This window comes from Neltuma alba, unplaced genomic scaffold, assembly GCF_004799145.2.
Source record: "Neltuma alba isolate B1F8T4 unplaced genomic scaffold, ASM479914v2 tig00010391_pilon, whole genome shotgun sequence".
NCBI classification, from domain to species: Eukaryota; Viridiplantae; Streptophyta; class Magnoliopsida; order Fabales; family Fabaceae; genus Neltuma; species Neltuma alba.
In genome coordinates this window covers 43,619-67,972 of record NW_021635294.1, presented here as the reverse complement: position 1 = coordinate 67,972, position 24,354 = coordinate 43,619, and the positions used below count along the sequence as shown (strand labels likewise).

The following is a 24,354-nucleotide window of genomic DNA, read 5'->3' as shown; positions in this document are numbered from 1 at the left end:
AACAAAAAATGATGGAGATGAAAATTATGAATCCCTCCCCTAACTTCCTATCTAATTTTTCTGCATTCTTACTCTAACCCAATTCTCAATTCCGAGCACGTTCCATTGCTTAAATAACTGAAAGGAGCTTCAAAATATATTCTTATTTAAGCCCCATTGCTTTGGTCTCATAGGATTAGTTATGACCAGCAGCAGCCAAATTTGCGGATCATACTCCAACATCGAAATTTAAACCGTATCCTTTGTCACCTTCACCTTCACCACATTTGCTGCCTTTTTGTACTACTGCTTCAAATTGAATTAGCAAATACCTCCGTGGAAAAAATCTCTAAAGACGTCTAATCTCCAAATTGGTGCCCTAATGATTGGAAGACATTGCCGAAGACATTTGTTTGATGGAGTCACAGGGGAGGACATTGCCAGAGAAGAATGTTGTTGAGGGGAAGACACTGCTGGACGACAATGGTGTTGATGGAGAAGGCGAGAATGGGTTGTTTATGGAGTGTGGCATTAAGCAAATTTAGAAGGGTGTTTTGGTAAGTAAATTTTCAATCCTAGGATTAAACTTGCAATACCAAGGGGGGAGGTGGTATGGGTGAATCCCATATGTATGGGATTGAGCAATCCCAAGTAATGACAAGTACCTCATATAAACAACATTAAACTAAGTGATTCCCTACCCAACCCCTCAATCCCACGTACTAAGCTAGACTTTAGGGTTTCCTCAATCACTAGACTCTTTGGCCTATGGCAATAGTAGTGTCATTATTTGATGTTTGCTTCTCCCTCATTTTCACTCTATGCCTCCCTCCCGTTCTTCTTTCCTCTACCTTGTCCTACAGCAGGTGGTTAAGTGGGCATTGGGCAGCAAGGTTTGAAGGACTTCGTTGTTTAAGCACCAAGGAAATATGTTGATTACTGTGGACATGTGGAGGCTAAGAAGTGAACTTCTAGAAGAAGATTGATTAGGCTATTAGATATATATCGGGTTGAGAGAGAGAGAGAGAGAGAGAGAGATGGGTAGAACTTGAGTATTCATGAAGGAGATTTTAGTCCCTAGACAATGTTCTAAAGTCAGATTGGTCATTGAACTGATCAAAATACCGGATCAAGGTTCAATGATCAAATCATAATCGCACTGTGGTAGAACCAATTAAATTGACATTACTATATTTTTGTTTGCATGTATGTATTAAAAATTACTTAAATAACATATTTGATAATATAATGAGATGGAATATAAACAAAAAATAAAAATGTTTAATAAATTTGTTAAAATCTTTTGATAATTCTTATCTTTAAAAATAATAATTATAATTTAAACCTTTGATGATTGTGTTCTTCAAATAATTAAATAATAGATGTAATTTTGTCATTAACCAGTACTGGATTCTTAGCATATCTATCTATGGTCCTTTTCTCCAATGGAATAAAAAATGCTGCATTAATGAAGTCAATGAGGTTATCCATAAATTTATCTTATGGATCTCTTTGACACGTGAAATCATCATCCATTTCTTGTTATTGCAGGTGCTAATAATTTGATTCCAATGGAAATTGCGCTAAAGATTGCTGAAAAGATCAGGGCCAACGAAAGGTTTTGTTATTGTTATTCCAATGTGGCCTGAGGGTGTTCCCACTGGGGCTGCCACGCAAAGAGATCTATTTTGGCAGGTATGCTGCCGTTCACAATATGAAAGCCAATTATTGTACTTGGCAGGAATTTGATTGATTGTGCACATGATTAGACTGTTGTGTCATAACTTTACATTAGAAACAGCTTGAAGGAAGAAATACTTCCACTTGCCTTTTTTTTTTTTAAAAAAATAATATCATGAAACCTAGAACCAAAAACTAGAAACTGCATTATCTGACGTTTTTGTGCAGCAAGATTTGCTTTATAACTGAGAAATATGGACAAAATTCTGCCAGAGAAACAGAGTAGCTCTTACAAATAGATAATAAGAAGAAAATTAGAAAACTCTAGCTATTTCTGACGCTTGGAATTCCCTATCATCTTACCAGCATTTCAAACACCCTTAGTCACTTTCTTCGTCCTTAAAGCTCTCCTGTAACTGTGACTGTAACAGAAGCACCAGACCCAACCATCCTAAAAGCAGTGCATTCCCTCTTTCCTGTTCTGCTCCAAAAATTCCAAGACAACTACCGTGGCATCTACCTGCACCCCTCTAGGCCTTCTAGAATATATCTTCTTAATTGGTGGTTAGTCTTCAATTAATGGCGTAAACTCTTTTCTTGATTGCAATTTGAACATGTTTTTTCTTTCTTTTCTATTACAACTATGATGAAACTTCTAGATGCATACGCATCATTCTAGCTGTCCGTCTGTAGAATGTTTGAGATGTATATGCAAGTCAAGTTTAAGATGCAAAAGAGAAGTAAAAAGAGATTTTCACCAAAAAATATAATAATAATAATAATAATAATAATAGGAGAAGTAAAAAAGAGTTCTGAACACAATTTTTTTCCTTTCAAGTTCAGAGGGGCCTTTGACTATCAATTTCAACCATTACCAACACCAATTGTTTTTGTTGGCAAATGGCTTGCTAGATCTCCTCTACCAATTACTCTCTGCTCTGCATATTTCTAACCCCTCATTATAATGGCCACCTGGTGTTTTTTGTCTAAATTTATGCATGACAACTACTCTGGATGAAATTATCTTCTTAGTGATTTTTCGTAGTATATTAAACTTGGCGCCTGAGTCAGCAGTGCACTTTGGCTGCTGTAAGAATTTAGCTGTTAGTAGCCTTGGGAATTTTGTATTTATATGCAACCTTGGTGTGAGAAATATCCTTGTGGCCTCTAAATTCAAAGTAAATAGAAGAACTACTTTTTCTGTTAATTTTTAAGAAGATAATGTTACTACGGTTATTGGTTTATTGGATTGTTAATCTGGAGTTACTATTTGATTGTGGCAGCATAAAACAATGCAAATGATGTATGAGACAATTTACAAGGCTTTGGTTGAGGCTGGGCTTGAAGAGGCATTCTCACCAGAAGACTACTTGAACTTTTTCTGTCTTGGCAATCGCGAGGTCAATGACACATATGGTAGTGATGCAATGCCTGGAAATCCTCCTCCAGCAAACAGTCCACAGGTATGAGTATTTTGCAGTTCTGCCTAGCGTACACCCTTCCACAATCCAAGCACTTCTTTTGCACTGCGAATTTTAGGATTAGTGTGCTTTTATCCCTAAACTTTTTGAGGTGCAAATACACTAGTTAAATTGTTATTTTTGGAGGAATTATAAGTCTCAATTGGTTGACTTGTTAATCGTATTTGAAGATTTGATCATAATAATATTTAAGTATTATATTTTAATTTTATTAAACACAAAATATTTTTTTTAATTACTTAATGGGGCTATTTTGCCAGTAATGGTGATTCGATAATCACTTGATAGCCAGTCAAAATGGTATTTTGGTCTTCTACAACGATAAAAAATAGCATTAATCCCTTGGCATTTATTTGTGATTCTAGGGCCTTAATCCATTTTATTTTCTTATAAATATTATTTTATAATTCTAGGGCCTTATCTGTAATTTTGTTGTCCGCTAAAGATCAAAATAATGGGGGTGTAACGCAGTGGTAACATTGCACCTTTTTTAATACTTAAGGGTCATCGTTGCACTACCCTTGACTTTAGGATAATCAGTGTACCTCAAAAAAAAAAAAAAAAAAGGTTCAAGGATAAAAATACACGTTAACCTTGAATTTTTGGTACAACATTTTTAAGAAAAAAACTCCGTCAAACTGAGTTAATATAAAATTATAGATATACATCCATGTGTCTTCTGCTTTTATTTCTTCACTGATATGACCTGAGTATAACCAGGCACTTCAAGTTTTTATATGGCATATTCTTGTGCTCTGTCGCAAATGGACTCCTAAATTCATTCTATACTGGTGCTAATTCCCAGGCACTAAGTCAAAGTAGCCGACGTTTCATGATTTACGTTCATTCAAAAGGCATGATAGTTGATGACGAGTATGTGATATTGGGATCTGCAAACATCAACCAGCGCTCTATGGAAGGAACAAGGGACAGTGAGATTGCTATGGGAGCTTATCAACCTCATTATACCTGGGCAAGAAGACATTCTTATCCTCGTGGACAGGTATATTTTATTGGCAATTAGTCATTTTAATGGCAAGCCATTTTTCATGTGACCATATTCTATCTTCACCCTAGGCATTCTGGCAAAGAAGTTGATCATAATTAAATATCTGATAGTCATAGGGAAATTCCCGAAGGTGCTGCTTAATAGAGAGACATGAAATATGAGCATGATGCATGATAAAGCCAATTTTTTATGGCAAGATAGCTTAATGCCATGAGAAGTAAATTAGGGTCGTATGTGCACTACCACGGTTATATTCTCAACTATCTGTGGACAGATTCTTATAATAGAAATATTTCATTGCTTGACGTCTCTAGACAAATTCTTCATGATAATGAAGCCACAAAGCTGGGTCTTGGGGTTGTCTTCTGATTCCTCTATGCCCTAAGAGTAGAAACGTAACTTTGTCTAGGGATATCATGCAATAAAATGTCTACCTATTGAACAATACTTCAATCAGCTTCTTTCTCTGGTATCAGGGAAAGTTACCAACTAAGTGTCTACTCTAGTTCTGATTGATGCAAAACAATCAAGTACGTACTGTGACTAGAATATCAGTGTTTTCTCATATGTGCTGTCAGGGATCCATTTAGAGTGAGAGAGGGAAGGTGAGGCCCAGTGGGATCTGCTTACCCTTCTCTCTATCCCCTCGCTAAATCTAAAGGCCCTAGATCTGTATTTTCATTATGGGATTACGAAAGAACACATTAAGGTGGCATGTGGTATATAAAATATCCTATTTTCCCTAATATTTGGAAATCTGTATGTAAACTTTGACTAGTTAAGGTCAGTCAACTCAGATAGCTCCCCCACTTTTGGAGATTATGTTTCCTTGTACCTAACGCCACCTAAAAAACTTAATTATTTTGGTTTTAATTTGTTTTCCCTTCATACCACTTTGGTGCATTATGATTCCTGTACTTAGACCTGACTGCCATTCTTCATGAAACTGCACCATGTAGATCCATGGATATAGGATGTCGCTCTGGGCAGAACACACAGGAACAATTGAAAACTGCTTCTTGCAACCGGAGGGCCTGGAATGCGTCAGAAGAGTAAGAGCAATGAGCGAAATGAACTGGAAACGATTTGCAGCACCAGAAGTAACGGAGATGAAAGGGCACCTACTGAAATACCCGGTAGAAGTTGATCGAAAGGGAAAGGTTAGATCCCTCCCTGGCCATGAAATTTCCCAGATGTTGGTGGCAAAATAACGGGGTCATTTCTAGCCATTCAGGAGAATCTTACCATTTGATGAATTTGAAACATTCACTTCGTCCTCCTAGCCATTAGAATGAGATGGATGTAAGTTACAAAATAGAATATTTTATAGTTTCTGGGAAATAATTTACACCATAGAGGAGTTGACAATTCTTAAGTGCGTCATACTCGTTGAAAATACAGATACGGTGTACAGTTTTGTAACTTGGACTTTTTGGTTATTCTTTTGCTTTGCCGGGAGGAAAAAGCTAGAGCCTACTAGCCACATGTATTTCAGGTTAGATGGCTGGTTTTTGTTCATGTGAATATTGTAATAACAAGAACTATGGATGATTTTCTATAGATTACTCGTAAAATTTCTAATTGTTGCTCTTCGAATATTATGAAATATGGTTGGCCAAATAAATTATGATGTATTTTGTATGAATTGGCTCTTTTTTGGAGCACATTGTAATTGATTTTATTAGATGATCAACTGGTCCTGGTGATTAGTGAATACATCGTGATAGAGGTGATAATATAATGCGGGGATTGGTTGTAAAAGGATCTCTGGCGGGTTGTGTATTTTACCGACTGACCCCACCAACCCGTCACTTTTTTTTTAATTTTTTTTGTCTTTTGTTTCCTTTTAATGGAAACGATAAATAAATATCCTCAAAATGTCAAAAACCTAATTCAGTGACCTCAAATTGGTCTCTAGGTGTTAATTTTGGATTTGCAAATTTTGTTAAAAGACCACATTACCCTTAATTCTTTGGAAAAAAAGATACAAAAATAACACTTCAACTTGAAAATCTCAAAATGATAACTTGAATAAGCAAAATCCTAATTTAGGTATAAGTGGCTAATTTTCACAAATTTGCTGAAATGATCTTATTACTCTTTTTTTAAAAAAAACAAATACCCTCACTAACCGATCGGTCGTCGGAGCTTTGATGCCAGCTGTGGCTGCCAGAGCTCAAGTGGCCATCGTCACCAGAGCTCTGGTGGTTGGCCGACAATCAGTTGCTGGAGTTTCGGTGGCTAGCAACTATTATTTTGAAAATTTTTACAACTTCAGTAGTAACATGGTTAACAAGTTTTACAACGTTATTAACAAGTTCAGTATAACAGTTAACAATAGGTCTTTCAGGAAATTCAAAAAGTGATATTTTCACAACTTCAATAGTGCTATTAACAAGTTCTATAACTCTATTGACAAGTTTGGTATAGCATTTAAAAACAAGTTTTCTGAGAAATTCAAAAAGTAACATTTTTACAATTTCAATAATACGGTTAACAAGTCATATAATGATATTAACAACTCTCATAAATGTTGATATTTTTAATATTAGCTCCCTATGAAGTTTATACAACAAAATTTTTTCACTTATTAGATAGCCATTATGGTTATGAGAGTTGTTAATATCATTATATGATTTGTTAACTATGTTACTGAAATTGTAAAAATGTCACTTTTTGAATTTTCCAGAAAGCCTATTGTGTTAAATGCTATACTGAACTTATTAATAGAGTTATGAAACTTTTTAACAACATTACTGAAATTGTAAAAATGTTACTTTTTGAATTTTCCAAAAAACTTGCTGTTAATTGATATACTAAACTTGTTAATAGTGTTACAAAACTTGTTAACTGTGTTGCTAAAATTGTAAAAAAAAAAATTTAAAAAAATAGTTGCTAGCCACGGGAGCTCTAGCGACTGATTGTCGACTGATCATCAGAGCTCCGGTGACAGTAGCCACTTGAGCTCTGGCGGTTGCCGCTAGCACCGAAACTCTTGCGACCGGCAGCTGGTGAGGGTATTTGGTTTTTTAAAAATGATAAAAAAAAATAAAAGATAATATGGTCATTTTAACAAGTGTACAAATTACATATAAATCACTTATGCTTAAATTAAAATTTAACTTATTTAAATAATTATTTTTAGATTTTTAAGTTTAAGTGTCATTTTTGCGTATTTGTTATGCTTCTCTCCCATTTTCATCTTGCGACACTCATCCCCTCACAGCCCTGACACCATCAATAGCAACTACTTCCCCATTGGCCGCGCAACTGTCATCAGCATCTCGTCCCACCCACTACTGCGACTCTCCTTCCCCACTTCCGTCCCTCCATCGTCTTCCCCGGCCACAACTCGTCGTCGTTGCTTACTTCTACCATCATGCCCTAGTATTTCTCACACCCTATTGTAACAATTCATTACACAGTAGACGGCCTCCACACTTTCCTCGCCGCAACTTCGTCTCTGCGTTCTCCCATGTTTTCCCCCGCCCGCACCTCCCCCTCCCCCTTCTAGTCTTCGTTGCTCGCTTCTCATTCCTAGTCGCGACCTGGCCAATGATCTTATTACTCAGGTATTATTCTTTCTATATTGGTGGCCTTGACCAATTTTCTAACTAGGAAGAAGAATTGCCCATTCTTGCTAGTGTTTATAAATCTACTATCTTTTATGTAATTCGGGCCTATGAGTTTTCTAAATTGATTGTACAAGCATAAACTTCGGTAGTCAATGTTCAGGGTAACCGTTGGGTAGTTAATGGGATTGGAATAATTTTATACTCCTATGCTGTAGTAGTTCGAAGCAGTAACGATGAAGTGTCGTTATTGACACTTGGAACCTTTTAAAGCTTGGTATGGTATGCTCCATTATTGGAAGAATTGAAGCTCACTTAATCGGTTGAACATTTTGCTATGCATTGAAATGAAATGTGATACTTCACCCTTCCACTTTTTGGGACTGGCGATCCGTTAAATTCAAGATTATTAATATGTGATTTTTGCTTCTGATTATTCTTGAGGGAATGTACAGAATCAGGAATAATTACACTATAAAAGGAAGGAGAGGTGGAGAATAAACAAGAAAAGTAGCACCAGAGGCAAGACTGCTCATAATCCGAGGTCAAATTCTAGCCTAATTGTGATTGGTATTTGAAAATAAGATGAGTCATAGATGATTCCAGTTTCTTTTTCAGTGTCTTGGTTTCCTGCAGTTCGTCCAATAAAGAACTCTACATTCGACAGCAGTTCACCAGGAAACAGCTACATCACATATTCACATTCTAGTTAAATGTGATTGGTAATCAGTTTGAGCCACAGATCATTTCAGTTTAGCGGTTTCAAGCTGCAAGTCTAGTTAAAAACTTCACTACAGCAATTTAGCAACCTAAGCACCCTATCATGGGAGTTCAAGTTTTCAACGCATGCCCTCTTCTTTGTACCCATGTGTCTAAACCACTGAATTTTCCTTTCTTTTTAATGAACGGAGAAAAAAATTTAAGAGAAGAGTATCGTGGGTCAATAATCCAATATCATGGATGCAATTTTAAATCAGTAATTAAATATATTTAAATGATTGAATACAAGGGCCTCTTGGATAAAACCTAGGGTTTCAAAATATTTTGAGCTCATCAAACATTTATATACAACTTAACTACATAATTTTTCAAATCAAAGAAACATGTCACGGAAAATTAGTATACAATTTCAGGGTAGGATAGAAGCAATTAGTATAACAACACCTGCTACCTTCCCTCAAGTGATTGTAGTCGCATTTCATTTTTGAACATCTGGATGGTTGATTACTCTTCTTCTAAAACAATATAGAACTGGCTAAAATGTGTTGTCAATTGTGAAACTATTATGATGAATAGCTAATTTGTTGTAGTCAATTGCTAAAGAAGTACTGCAAATAATCTGAATGAAAGGTCTGAATTCAAGGACGAGGCCTTTTATCAGAACATCATGAATCCATATCCAGTATCTCCTCTGTAGGAAAACCGGCAATGCATATCACAGCTATCCCAATGCTATCTGACTCAGGCGGCGTTAACTTCGTGTAATTATTGTCGAAAATTGTTTGTTTCATGGACTTGGAATTGACAACTGACTTTCTCTGCAGTGTGCATGTGTTGATATCACGGTATGGTTAAGCAAATGGGACATTGAAATACACAAATAAACAAGTGATTGCGTTTAGCTGTAATCTCTTGTGATGGCTGCTTAACCATAATGAATATTGTTAAAGGGCTAAAGCTTTGGAGTTGCCTGAACAGTAAAAAAGATAACAAAGCGGCAGCACTTGTCGAAATACTGAAATAGTGAGCAGGGTTGTTGCTAGTTGAATTTATGTGATTATGATGTATGAATTAGGTGTTTATTGCTTTATCAAACCTTTTGACAATTGTGTAGTATCTAGTAACTACTTGTGTTTGAAAGACACTGCCTGAATTATGTAATATTTATTTGTTAACAACATCTTTATGTGTATTCATTATAAGTAATGTGGGAAATTCATAATAGGACATATCAATTGTCATCACATAAATATATTAACAATTTTGTTAGGTATGGTGATAATTCTTCCAAATAGATTAACAACAAGTAATTAGAAAAATTTATTACAACTTTGTTACTCTTCCAAATATGGATTAATAATACTTTTATATGCGTTGACAACAAATAACCAAAGAAATTTATTACAACTTTGCTAGGCCCATTGAAGACTCTTCCAAATAAATTAACAATAATTTTATATATATTGACAACAAGTCATTAGCAAAATTTATTAGAAGACAAGCCAATTAAGAAACTCAATCAAATCATATGTTGCTTCCTTGTTATGTGCATTGACAATTCTTTCATATTGATTAACAATACCTTTTATATAAATGAATTACACTAACTTGCTTTCTACATTATCTTTTCTTTTGTCAATTTATCAAGAATAAGCTTGACTTTTACCGACATTTGAAAATGACAAATTAGTACTCCTGTTCTGGAATGGGCTTTTGCTTTTCATTAGCACTGATATGGGATTTTGTATATTTAGGAGTATTTTCTTGTCCTTTTTTCCTCCTAATAAAATCTATTCCACTTTCTAAATATCTAAAATAAAACATCCAAATAGAAATTATTATAAATAAAACGTGAAATCCAAACATCCCAAATTATTAAACATACATGACACATCCTGAATTATTAAACATAAATGTCAAATTAAACCAACACAATATCACAATCAAGTGGTGAACCATCATCTACCATTCAATATTATGGAGACGTTGCGTTTTGCAAGGGAGGAAAAGAATTTTTTTTTTTTTTTAAAGGCTAGCCTACCAACCTTGCGGGTTAGCTTGCCACTAGTTCGGTCTTGGTAGTTACAAGCTTAAAAAGTCAATTTTAAAACAAGCTAGATTTTCATCAATCTAACCTACCATTTCTTGGCTGTTTGACATGTTGAGCCCATAGACTCAACTTATATTATCGGCTCTACATTGTGAAACTTCACTGTATCTATAATTTGATAATTATTTGCGTGAGAAGTGGACGGCATTAAGTTCCTATAGACTTAAAATAGCACCACATTTTTCAATTTAATTTTTTATAATATTTATTGATTTATTAATATTTGTAATTACCATTGTTCCTTATTTTTAATTAAAAATTATTTTTCATTTTTATTTCAATTCATTTATTTTTATTTCATTTGATTATTATTGACATTATATCGAATTGATTTTAAAAATTCATTGACTAGTTGCTCCAACAATAATGCCATCAATCACACTTGGATGAAGTTCCACATTTGAGCTCACAATATCAACAACTTTAGACTAGCAACATAAAAGCATAGTTCCTTTTCTCCAAACTACTCTTCCTTTCCTAAATATAAGATCCATTCATAATACAATTTATACTATAAAATGATTCTTATATCATAAAGTGGTATTTGTTTGGGGAATATTTCAGCTATTAACAATTTTAAATCCGTTTAAGATGTGAGCATGAACAAAAGAAGATTATAACTTGAAAATTTTTGAATTATAATTCAATATCGTATGCAGTTTACCTGCTGTTAGCCCTCTAATCAATTCATTATCCATCCTCCATAATCAATCAGTCAAGATGCGGACCAAAAGACAAGCCCAAACAAGATGCATAGCCAAATCAAGACCTGTTTCAAGATAGTTTGGGATTTGTCAGCACCTGTGCCGCGCAGTGGCATGGTAGCCACCTGTTGGTGGCTCTTAACAGGTTCAATCCCTGCCCGCAAGCGGAGCTTGCCTACTCAAAAAAAAAAAAAAAAGAAAGATTGTTTGGGATTTAATCCCCTTTTAGCCTAGCTGTTTTAATTTTTGGATTTTATCTCTCTTCTTGTACCCAAAAAAAGAAATACCTAGTTGAGGTGAGGGCAGAAAAGACAGAGAAAGAGGTCCTTTTAATTCTCTCCTCGCTTCAACAGAAATCTACTTCAGATATCAACTCTTCATTTTCCGAGAATGCCATTTTCTTCACATGACACCATTCATAGATATATATCCCATCTAAGGCGAATTTTCACGGGACATTTACAAGCTTTGCACGTCTAGTTTTCTGATCAATTTCCACTCTAAGTCCAAGTGCCGAAATTTCCGGCACATCAACAGATCCCTGAACCTCCAACTCTGCAACAGCCCTTTGGTTCTCCTCATTCCCCTCCAACATATTCCTCACTGACCATATTCCCCACTCTCTAAGGAATGGATTGTCCTCATCAGTAACGCATTGTTGCAGTAGGAGTATAATTCCATTTTTCCCCCTTATCTCATCTTGTGCATGCTTTCTTCTGTACAAACAATTGCCAACAAGAGCAACAATGTCTCTCCTGAATCCCTTGTACAGGCAGGGTTTCCGCAACCTAGATGCTTCAGCTTTGTCTCGCTTCTCAGATTGTTTTATTGCTTTCCTGATTATTGCTGGAGGCTCAAGATCGTGAAGCAGAGACAAAAGCAAATCAATGAGGCCTTGTGATAACAGTTCGTTAACAACATCCTCTGATTCCCCTTTGATACCTCCTTTCACATCATCTTGGGCACAAATATCTCTCATTATGCTGATAGAGTATCCTAGAACGTCAATGGCAGCACAGCCGGTAGGTATACCAGACTTGGCTTTAGGGGCATGCTCGAGAACTCCAATAGAGTGCTTGAATATTTCATAAACAAACAATGCAACATCCCTTGTAACAGCAACATCAGTGATCCTTTCATTTAAGATTTCTGCCACAATTTCCAAAAGAAATGCCTGTTCAGATGATAACTGATCATCTCTGAATTCAGAAACTTCACCCTCAGAAGCAGCTCCAGACCATAACTTAGAGAACAATAGAGGCAACTGAGATTCTTCCAAGCAGATTCTTGAAAGGAGTAACTTTAACCAATCCTCTCCAAAACCAACTGGGTCATTAGAAACCAATGAATAAGAGAATAATAGAAGAGAAGAAATATAATCAGTGATACAAACTAAAGCAACTCTCAAAAACCTAATGACAACAAATACATCTTACAACTTACCAAGAGAAGCAGTTCTTATAATTTCTACCATTATGGGCCACCCACTATCACTGTACAGCTTTCTCACCAATTCAGGATTTCCACCATAACATGTATAAATTATCATACACAAAGGGTCGCAAGTCCCCCTATTCCGGAGTCTTGCCAGAGATACAAAACCATTAGGATAGAGTTCTTCCCAAATAGCATGCTGATGGTCTTTCCCAGCCAACGAAACATTTGCCAAAACTTGCAAACAGACACGGGCCAATCCCTGATCTGGGTCCGAACAACTTGCCACCGACCTTAAAACATTGGAGACAATACCAGCCCCCTTGAGCTCAACAAATGAGTTCTGATTTGCAATCTCTCCAGCGCACAGATTTCTAAGGAGCTTCAAAGACAATGGAAGAAAATGATGCTGTGAAGTACATGGCGCAGAATGAATTATCTCCAGCACTGCTGGAAGAATTCCTTTAGAAGAAAGCTCCGAACGCCCAGAAGCAGATTTGGAAATTTCTTCGAAAATTTCCAAGGACTTTTCCAAGTCAGTCGAGCTTGAAGCCCCAAACAATAACCGAAGGGTTTGTTCTGATATGGGGTACTCCAATGTATCGGTATCACCCATTACATATAAGAATGAAAATAAAGATTGAATAATGCGGAAAAAACCCACAATTATTGTTTGAAACTCGGTTCTAATCCTGCAGAAATTTAGCCAAAAAAGAAGAAGAAATAAATATATATACAAGAAGGCTAGAAACTACATGCATACAAACACGATGATAAAACCACTAGAATAAAATGGTGGATTCTGCTGTTATCTAGGTAAGGATTAATGAGAGAAATTGTGAATTTTGGAAAGATGAATAGAGAGTCAGAGAGCCAGACACCTTGCACTATATGATAATAATATAGGAAATCTATCAACCAAACTCAAGCACTGGAAATTTAATTGGCAACATTAAAATAGAACAATCCTAATATCCATTTGACATCTCTTTGGCTATTCTACTTTCAGATTTCATTCACATGGACGTTTATTCATTGGTCTGGATTTAAAAAATTGAAAAAAAACAAACACATACAAATTTCAAATGCCCACAGCCCATACACCGAATGTTTTAATTTCACTTCTTCAACCTCAAAGATCAATTCAGATAATTAGATTTCATATCACTCATAGCTGGAAGCCTGAAACACGGAAGCAAGACCAAGAAAGGAAAAAACAGAGCACATCGAACTGAAAGAAAATAGCAAACCAGGCAACAAGACCACAGAAGCTGAAAACAGGTAGAAGGAGAAGGAAGAACCTCGGGCTGCGACCATGGATCTACCACCGTAAAGAAGAAATGACGATGGGGAGTGACGAGCTGCTGCCTCCAAATCTGATCGAAGAACCAAGAACGACGACCTCTGCTTCGACCAGGACGACTTCACGCGAAGACCGGCGACCTCTGACAGCGAAGAAAGCGGCAGCTACAGTGAGGGTTGATTTTGGCTACGGATTTTGGAGACTGGAGATCAGACTTGCGATGACTGCGATTTTGGAGCTCTGCCGGAGACCGCCGTGCCGTCAGTGACGCTAGGGAGCAAGGATTTTGGAGGAGGCGATTTTGGTTTTAGGGAGGGAGACGAGCTGTGCGCGAGCCAGAGGACTGAGGAATCAGATTCACGGGAGGGAAACGGAGGAGTTCGACGGGAAAGGAAATTAGGAAAGGAAGAAGGATTTTTTCTTTTAATCAAAACGATGTCGTTTCGTGGATTTGGCAGACAAATAGTTATGACCGGTTCAACTGGCTTTTTACCGGTTCGATTGGCCCCCGATCCAGCTACTGAACCGGACCGGATTGCAGACCGGTTCACTGGTTTTTTGGTTGAACCGGCCGGTCCGGTTTGGTTTTTTTTTTCTTTGAGAATAATCCTCATTCTTCCACCGTTCTGCTCCCTCCAACTTCATGAGAAGATGGTAATAATATCCCTTTGCCCTAAATGAAAACGCACAGTTTTATTCTTTTTTTATAAAAAAAATAAATCTGAGGTCCTCCTTTATTTATCATAATAATTATCTACAATGTGTTTTCAAATTTTTCTCAGTAATAAATATTCTTATTTTATAATTTCACAAATAAACTATTTATATTTTATCATAATAATTTTATATATATTTTTAAACTATTATCATATTAAAAACATAAAATTTCAAACACTACTATTTAATAAAGTCTATATCTTTTTCAGTTATTTTACAACTAAACTAACTTTTCTATTAATTATCCAAATAATTTTCAATTTTTTCAACTGACTTTTTAGAGGCACATATCTAAACGTAAATCATATTACACTAACTGACTTTTACTGTAACTTCAGTTACAAAAGTTAGTTGGATTAGAAGTCAATTTTATTCAATATCAATCTAAATATACCCGAAGACGGGGATTATTTAACAGCTCAACCCACCCATGATGAGAAAAGCAACGGCGGGGACAAAGGAGGAAGAAGAATTTGCCTCCCCCCCCTCCAACTTCTTCCCAGAAAAGTGCATGGAAGCCAATGGATGGTTTTGGGGAAGTGCCTAAAAAATTCTGAGTAGGACTACAATTTTTCCTTTTATTTTTTGGAAAAATCTGCAGCTACTTTTAACTTTGTAAGAATTATTATAAAAATATTTTTAAAATTTTAAATCAATCTTATTTACTGCATTCTAATAACAATCGATAACATTTAAAAAAATAAATGATAACACATTTTTTTAGTTTGAAATTTTAAAATTTTAGAGGTATTTTTTAAAAATTTTCTCCCATATTTTTCTCAATTTCTAATTTAATACTTGCATATTTTTTTCAAAAGATAAAAGCATACAAGTATCGAATTAAAAATTAAAAAATAAAGATATCTGTAAAATTATTTTTCTTTCGTTTTTTGCTTTTAGCTCATGAGCATTTGTTTGAATTGACTTTTTGATGTTAGCAAAAATAAAATAAAAAACTTTTGCATTATTTAGGGATTTTATCAAAAGTATTTTTTTTTCATTTTATAAAAAGTAGAAATTATTTTACATTTGGTTATCATCATAAAAAATAATTTATTTTTTGGTGGAAATATCAATTAATTAATTTCATAGAAATAGAATAAATACATATAGATAGAGAAATTTAGGAGGTGTTTGAAAAACTTGTCAAAATCACTTTTCGAGCTTAAACCATGGTTTTAGGGTATAGGTTGCCAAACACTCCACATTTTTATGAAACCATGGTTTGGCTCCAAAATCATGATTTGACCCACCTAAACCATGGTTTTATGCAAAGCTAAAAAAAAAGTTGCTTTTAAAAAATATGGTCTTTTTTTTACATTGTAATACTATCCCTAGTTCTCAATATAAGAGCTAGTTAACTAATTGAGTAAATTAAGAAAATTAGTTTAGTTAGTTATTTATAATAAATAGGTATTATTTTCCTTAAAATATTCTTTCTAATCATGTGTATTAACTAAAAGTACCGTTTGATAAAATATTTAACATGTGTAACTACTATAATGACTACTTTAGAAAAAATAGATAAATATGAGAAACAAAATGGATTAAGGTTTTATATTTAAAACCAAATTGAATATCAAAATACTCCTCCGGTCCTTAATATAGGACCCAATTGTTGAGTTGGTTTTGGTTCTAAATATAAGACCCATTTCTTATATTTATCAGTTTTCTTTAAATTACCCCTATGGATACTCCCTCAACCATAATCAAGTAGAAGAAGGAGATGAGGTATTAAGAAAGATAATTATGGTGTTTTAGGAACAATGTGTCACTTTTCTTATAATTAACTAACTTACCTAACTTTCTTAATCTAATCAAATTAGTTAGATGGATCTTATATTAAGGACCGGAGGAGTAGCTCTTATATTAAAGATCGGAAGTAGTATGTTGTTGAAAAAACTAGTTGTGAAAAAATATCGTGGGATTTCATGTTTAAAATCTTTAAGGCAAAATAATATTTTTCTATTGGCAAAAAAATAATCATTTTTCTAAAAACAAATTTAATCTTATATTTTATAAATACATATACATATTAATTATTTATTAATTATATTTTTATATATTATTTATTATGTTGGAAAAAAAATATTATTAACAAATTTATTACTTCAAATAAAAATATATTATAAAATCTATCTTTTATGTAATTATCATATTAACTTACGTCCTTTTTAGTAATTTGCACGTATAAAAAGTACTTCTGATAATAACTATCCAGACACTCTCACTTTATTAGAAACATTTTTTTGCAAAATCTATTCCTAAAAATTTTGGCCAAAAAAAAATCTATTCTTAAAAATAACTTTTCTCTTAGAAATTATTCTCTAACCTATAGTTTGTTTTTATCCAAAAACCCCCTCTCCCTCTTAGAATAGAAAGGGTTCTTAACCATTTATTCCAAAATTTCTAGTATGACATGGAACATTTACAACATATGCAAAGAAAGGACGAGAGATCCTGCTATATTGCATACTTTTAAGATAATTCCCATCAATTGGTCTCACATTTCTTTTAAAAGACAAAAACTTTCACATTCACTTAGCTCTTGTATCATTGTAATGCTTGAAAGAATGTATTCCCCATTCAAAGTATAAATTTCTAATAATTAAATTACGCTATTCAAAAAGTTAGTTAAAATTACTTTAAGATAATAAATATATAAAAAAAATATAATTTATTTTTTTAAAACACCCTAATTTATGCAAAGGTTGAGTGGGAGAGAGAATGAGTGGGAAAAAAAAGATAAGAGAGAATGAATAGAAAAAAGAGATAACAAAGACATATAATTAATTATGAGTAAAAATGAGTAAAATGATTAAACAAATCCAAATTAAAACTTCTAAAAAACATCCTATCCCTTAGAAATTTTGAAACTTATATTTTCAGCAAGAGGGAATAGTAATTAAAGCCTATTCCCACCAGCCTTTATACCTCCTACGTATACTTGCATATTTATCATCAATCCAATTCATAGCATTACATAACTTTATATTTTGAAAATTCTACAAATTTTAGTGAAGGAGAAGGTGACAATATGTATTCACTAAGAATAGACACAAATGAGATATTCAATCCAATCCAATTAAAAGATAACAATCAATCCAATTAAAAAATAGGGAAAATTAATTTGCTAGTCTTTAGAGTTTAACTAAGTTTTGCATCAAGTTGCTATAATTTTCTGTTCTTTTTATTGAGTACTTATTGTATTTTTAGTTTTAATGAGAGTCTTTCCATTATGACACCGTTAGTTTAGACTTGTGGTACCTATCTGCTTGCAGAGCTTCTCTCTCACTCCTCCACCCAGTCTATAAACACTATTTTCTCTCCCTCTGTATCATCATCATCTTCTGGCCTGCCTTGCCCAACCACACCCCTACTCTTCTTCCTTGCTCTACTTTAAGAAGCAGTATCCTCTTGAATCTTCTTCATATAAGGATATTTGGTTACACTTGCTGTCACAACCATATTAAACAGTTGGTCTCTTTGAACTCTTCTGCAAACTTTGAAGTAAAGTCTTTAATCTCGCCATGTGAGCCATAAACGTCAATTAGGTGAGTATTAGGATCAGCTAATGCCTCCATAACTTTTCCCAAGATTGGCTTTCTCCATTTTAAAGAATCAAAAGCATTGGAATTGGACATCATCCTCTCATGTTGGGCCATAACTTCCATTCCATAACAGTGTGATTCTTGCAACAACTTAGTATGAGACTTGTTCTAGTTCTTGTCTTGCAACTGAGGCTTGTGTGTATGGGATTTGGTTAAAGTGAGATAACGACAAAGAAAATGTGAAATTGTAGCAACACCAATAATTCTAACAATTGCTATAGCAGACTGCAACATTATTATTAATTCTGTAATGAAACTCAAGACATGATAAAACATAATTTGTTGGGAGCACAAAGTAGAAATGATAGAGGAGTACCTTTCAGCTTTCACAACGAGATCTATGAGAAGACTAAAAAGATTGTTGTTTGGGTCATGAAGAAATTAGCTTCTTTTTTCTGAAAATCCAATACCATAGGTGAGGAAGAAATAATAATAGAGTTTAGATACCATACTATGAAGGGCTGAGAGAGAAAATGGAAGAGGAGTGAGAAAGAAGGAAGACAAGGAGACGAATGTTGGAATATTTTTAAAATGAAGATATGTGTTTTGGAGAAGAAGTTATGTCTTCATATAAATTATGAAATTTATTTGAAGGGTTGTGCTCTCGTATAAATTAATATATTTATATGAGGGGTTGTGTCATTGTTAACTGTATGTTATATACTAAATAGAGTTTCTAATAAAAGGAACAAGATAACCGCATATGAATTATAGAAGAAAAGAAAACCCAATTTCAATTATTTTAGAGTTTGGGGATGTAGAACAATAGCTAAAGTTCCAAAACCCAAAAGGAAAAAATTGGGTGAAAGAAGAGTTGCATGCATCATTTTGGGATATGGTGAAAATAATAAGGTATATCGATTCTTGGTGATTAAACCAAATGATTCATACCCTATTAGTAAAGTTATTGAATCAAGGGATGCAATGTTTCAAGAACAAAGGTCCAACTCAATCCTTAAACCCAATAGTATTTCTCATTCCAATAAGAAAACAAATCAAGAGGAGCATGTATCTAGTGGCAATGACTTAGAAGAAATGGAACTTAGAAGAAGTAAAAAGGCTAAAAAAGTAAAAACTTATGGTTCAGAATTCTTCATGTTTCTTGTTGAGGGGTCAAAGGAAGAAATTGAAAATTGTTCATCTCTTTGTTTTAATTTAGAAAATGATCCTAAAACATTTGAGGAGGCTATGAAGTCTCAAGATGTAGTGTTTTGGAAAGTGGCCATACAAGATGAAATGGATTCAATAATGGGAAATAAAACTTGAAATTTAGTAAACTTCCCGCCTAGTTCTAAACCCATTGGTTGTAAATGGATTCTCAAAAGGAAATTAGAAGTAGATGGATCTATAGATAAGTTTAAGGCTAGGTTAGTTATTAAGGGCTTTACGCAAAAGGAAGAAATAGACTATTTTGATATATATGCACCAGTTGCAAGGATTTCTACAATCAGAGTGCTAATAACACTTGTTTTCACATACAATTTTGTTATCCATTAAATGGATGTTAAAACAACTTTTCTTAATGGAGAGTTGGAAGAAGAGGTGTATATGACACAAACAGAAGGATTTGTGGTTTCTAGTCAAGAACACAAGGTTTTCTTTATAGACTTAAGCAAGCCCCTAAGCAATGACATAAAAATTTGATGAGGTAGTTCTAAAAATTGGATATAAAATCAATGAATCTGACAAATGTGTTTATAGTAAGTTTCATAATGGGAAAGGTATCATGATTTGTTTATATATAGATGACATGTTAATTTTTGTCACTGATTTGAATGAAGTAAATCAAATAGAAAAATTCTTGTCTAAAAATTTTGATGTGAAAAATATGGGAAAAGCAGATGCCATACTAGGAATTAAGATTATTAGGGATAATAATTGTCTTGGTCTTTCTCAATCTCATTATATTGAGAAAATATTAAAGAAATTTAATTGTCTTGATTGTTGTCCTATCTCTACTCCATTTGATTCTAGTATGAAATTAGTACCAAACAAAGATTGTCTTGTGAGGCAACATGATTATTCAAAGGTAATTGGATGCTTGATGTATGCTATGACATATACAAGACTAGATATAGCATATCCTATGGGAAGGTTAAGTAGATACACAAGCAATCCAAGTCAAAATCACTGACATACCGTGGATAGAGTACTAAGGCACTTAAAAGGAACAGTCAACTATAGTTTGACCTATAGTGGTAATCTTTAATTTTGTAAGGATATACAGATGCCAATTGTATAAGTTACTTAGAGGATCATGCTTCTACAAGTAGATGGGTTTTCACTTTAGGTAGGGGTGCTGTTTCTTGGGGATCTAAGAAACAAATATGTATTGCAGACTCTACCACGAACTCTGAGTTTATAGCAATGGTTGCAAGTAGCAAGGAAGTGAAATGGCTTAGAAACTTGTTACTTGCAATTACTATATGGCCAAAGCCAATAGCACCAATATCTATCTATTGTGATAGTTAGTCTACTCACTCAAAGGCTTATAGCCAAGTTTATAACAAGAAATCACGATATATTGGATTGAAACATAGTTCTGTGAATGATCTGATTATGAATGGAGTAATCTCCATAAGTTATATAAGATCTAAATTAAATCTTGTAGATCCTTTGATGAAAGGTTTAGCAAGAAAAATGATGTTGAAAACATCAAAGGGGATGGGATTGAAGCCTTATAAATCTTGATCACCGATAGTGAAGGCCCAACTCCCACTTAACTATCATATCAAGTCTTGGGTTTAATGGTGAAAGTATGCTATTAAAGTAATTGCAAGTACTTGACATGTTTATACATCCTAAGGTTGAAAAGTACTTCGTAACCATGAGATTTAAAGGGGAAAGGTTGAGCTTTAATGTGGCTTTAATAGACCTGTAAGCATATATTTGCTAGAGCATTAATCATGATGGTGCTTTTGATGGATTCTACCTATATGAGAGTGAAGTGGGGCTACTTTTAGGAGTTTAAGGGCTTGACTCTGAAAACTCTTCATAAAAAGGATATGGACACAAGGCCATAAACGTGTCATTTAAAGTGACATACAGTGGTTTGAGATCCCACGCATGAGTCATGCACACGTGTTCATATGGGATAATTGGTTCAAAACTTAGTCTACCATATGATTTTAGATGGATGTAACCATGTCTTGCTTAGGTAAAAGTTCAAATCCTTAAAATATCTTTACTGAAAATGAGATTTTTGAAGTGATAAGAGTTTAGGTTCATTTTAAAAATGGTGGTGGATTGTCGAAATATTTCTAAAATGAATAGATGTGTTTTTGAAAAGTCATATCCTTATATAAATTTATTAAATTAATAAATTTATATGAGGGGTTATGTCTTCATATAAATTAATAAATTGATTTGAAGAGTTGTGTTCTCATATACATTAATATATATATATATATATATGAGGAGCTATGTCTTCATATAAATTAATATATTTGTATGAAGGGTTATGTAGGAAGTTAAAACACTAAAAGACCCTACATATTAATACATTATATTTATTTAAATTGTGTTAGTTCATAAACCAATATATCGTTGTGACTTTTTATTTAATAAGGTATTATTCCAAAAAGGTATCTCTTCAAGGCATCATTTCATGATCTATATAAGCCCCTCACCATCACTTGTTTTGAACACAATACAATCACAAAGATCAAACTCATTGCCTTTGATTTGAGTGCACGCAGAGATAAAGTCGAATTATTACTTTGTAAAAGCCATTGTTATCTTCGCTTGAATATTGGAAGTGTAATCCATATTCAAAGGTCTTCGTTGTATCCTGAAGCAAATTTGCCAGACATCCTAACTTGCACCCTATAATATAGGAATAGGTAGGGGCAAATTAAGCCTAAAGAAAAGTATTGCCCATGCCTTGTAAGACATCGTGCACCACTTTCTACTTCATCTCTTCTTCTTGTACTCTTCAAAAAACTATTCCTTGTAATAGATGATGATATGGAGAGAGAGAAAATAGTGTTCATAAATTGGATGGAGAAGTCAAGGAGAAGCTCTGCAAGAATATGGGCACCACAAGTCTAAACTAACGTGTTATGATGGAAGGACTCTCATCCAAACTAAAAATACAATAATGACTTAATAAAAAGAAAAAAAAATTATAGGGACCTAATTCAAAACTTTCTATGCTTTTTTTTTTCATACTACTTACCATGCCTCTAGCTTCATAGAATAATTGTAGTCTTATTTACCAAAACATTATGGAGTACAGGCCAATAAAATTTAGTATAAGTTAACATAAATTTTTCATCAAGCCATAACATTTATAAATATAATTCATTTCAAATTTCATATGACATAACATTTTTTAAGTCTGAAGTGTCACACTAAATGCATGAGTGAGCCAATTGAAGGGTTTACTCTTTTTTTTGGGGATAATATTTGAAGGTTTACTTTAATCTTAAATATAATATCTCAACATATCTTATCTCTCAAATTTATATGCTTTTCTTTATAATATATTTTTATAGACCCTTTATAATATATATTTGATTATTCCTATTCATGTCTCCATAACCCACGTATTTACATGTATGGATTTATAACTAGATAAACTCTCAAACAATTTGAGTTAGATGCAACTTACAAATTAAAATTACATTATAAGCTACATCCAAGCTTTAGGAATTGATTTTTTTTTTTTCCAAAACATCACATTAAATCAAATGACATTCTATCTAAAACAACACTAATAAAATAAGACAAGTTAGATTATGGCAAATCAAATTTTTTAATGGTGCAATTATGCATATATATAGGGGGCAACACACAGTTAGTGAATGATACAAGAGAGCTAGTAACATGGTTGGATGGGAAAAGTAACTCCAAACGGAACCTTAAAATGCAAATAAACATCAAATTATGTCAAAAACATTTAAAATCAACTGTATTTTAATAAAACTTGGAGAGTTTAATATGAGTTTTTTACTTGAAGAAATATAATATGTAAATGCTCTTGAAGCAGATTTTTACTTTACCTAGACTTACTGTAATTTGATTCCTCATGGGCTATGAGATAATCACATAAGCTTTTTATCCAACCAGTGAGAAAATGCCTTATCTCACAAAAAGTCATCCCCACAATGAGCAATTCTTCATTTAAATTACTTTTAAAATTAGCTGCTAATCAAAGTAATTCTAGTAGGACATAGTAATAGTATATCATCATCATTGTTGTTGTTGCTATTATTGCTATTCTTGCTATCATCATCATCATTATTTTGGAATATCATATGGTGAGCCTGTTATGTCATTGACATTGTAACAATATATAAAATGAAGAGTTAAGATTTTTCCTTATGAAATCTTAATAGATAGATTTTTTTCCCTTCTATTTGTATTTGAGGTTGCAATATATCCATACCTCACATTCAAAGTAAAACATATATATATATATATATATATATTAATGGCACATTTCACATTATAGGTGTCTCTATCATTGCTAAGTACTTTTGTGGTTTTGTTTACCCCATTTTAAAGGAAATACTCTTGCCCTTTTTTTTTCATTCTTAACCTACCCCATAATTCATTAATAGATAAACTTTGTATATTTAATTTTTCTCCTTTATTAGTTTTAGGAAAAATTGCAAATAAAGACCCCCCAATATATAAAATGGCAATCAGGGACCCTGAATTTGAGAAATTGCTCACAAGGACCTGGTTCCAATTTGCAATTATGAAATCATGGCCAAATTACCAAAATACCCCTCTTTAATTTTTTTTTTCAAAAAAGAACACCACTGCCTCGCCGGAATCCGGCCGTCAGCGCCGGAGCTCTGGCCACCTCGGCTGCCAGCTGCCGGAGCTTCGATGCCGGCGGCCAAATTCCGACCATTGTTGGCGACCTTCCTTTGTTTTTTTTTTGAAACTGTTTTTTTTTAATTGGGGGAAGTGAGGTTGGGGGTATTTGATCCCCCAACCTAATGCTTCTCAAAATTAGGAATGATCATTGAGCCAACAAATTTTTGCTAACATTATAATACAAAAAAATATATAAGTTAACTCA

General features: G+C 33.7%; 2 protein-coding genes and 1 long non-coding RNA gene across 4 annotated transcripts; 2 read left to right on the top strand and 1 right to left on the bottom strand.

The window, feature by feature from the left end:
- The first annotated feature begins 2,915 nt into the window (after window positions 1–2,915).
- On the top strand, window positions 2,916–5,360 carry LOC114756389 (phospholipase D beta 1-like). The gene is made up of 3 exons (XM_028945331.1): window positions 2,916–3,122; window positions 3,946–4,143; window positions 5,109–5,360. Exons 1-3 carry the CDS (start codon window positions 2,952–2,954, stop codon window positions 5,358–5,360), a joined length of 621 nt encoding a protein of 206 aa, XP_028801164.1. The 5' UTR covers window positions 2,916–2,951.
- Window positions 5,361–7,600: 2,240 nt separating this feature from the next.
- LOC114756390 (uncharacterized) lies at window positions 7,601–8,619 on the top strand. Its single transcript, XR_003741448.1, has 2 exons — window positions 7,601–7,721; window positions 8,177–8,619. It is a non-coding gene; the product is annotated as an uncharacterized LOC114756390 (long non-coding RNA).
- A 2,321-nt stretch (window positions 8,620–10,940) lies between these two features.
- On the bottom strand, window positions 10,941–23,860 carry LOC114756387 (ataxin-10-like). 2 transcript variants are annotated; one of them, XM_028945329.1, is made up of 4 exons: window positions 23,845–23,860; window positions 17,780–17,786; window positions 12,699–13,307; window positions 10,941–12,581 (listed from the first exon to the last, which is right to left on the bottom strand). In XM_028945329.1, exons 3-4 carry the CDS (start codon window positions 13,303–13,305, stop codon window positions 11,704–11,706), a joined length of 1,485 nt encoding a protein of 494 aa, XP_028801162.1. In that variant the 5' UTR covers window positions 13,306–13,307; window positions 17,780–17,786; window positions 23,845–23,860; the 3' UTR covers window positions 10,941–11,703. The 2 variants fall into 2 exon arrangements, with proteins under 2 accessions (XP_028801162.1, XP_028801161.1); XM_028945328.1 differs by lacking the exons at window positions 17,780–17,786; window positions 23,845–23,860 and adding an exon at window positions 13,991–14,386 and having other exon boundaries at window positions 12,699–13,381.
- Window positions 23,861–24,354: the final 494 nt, after the last annotated feature.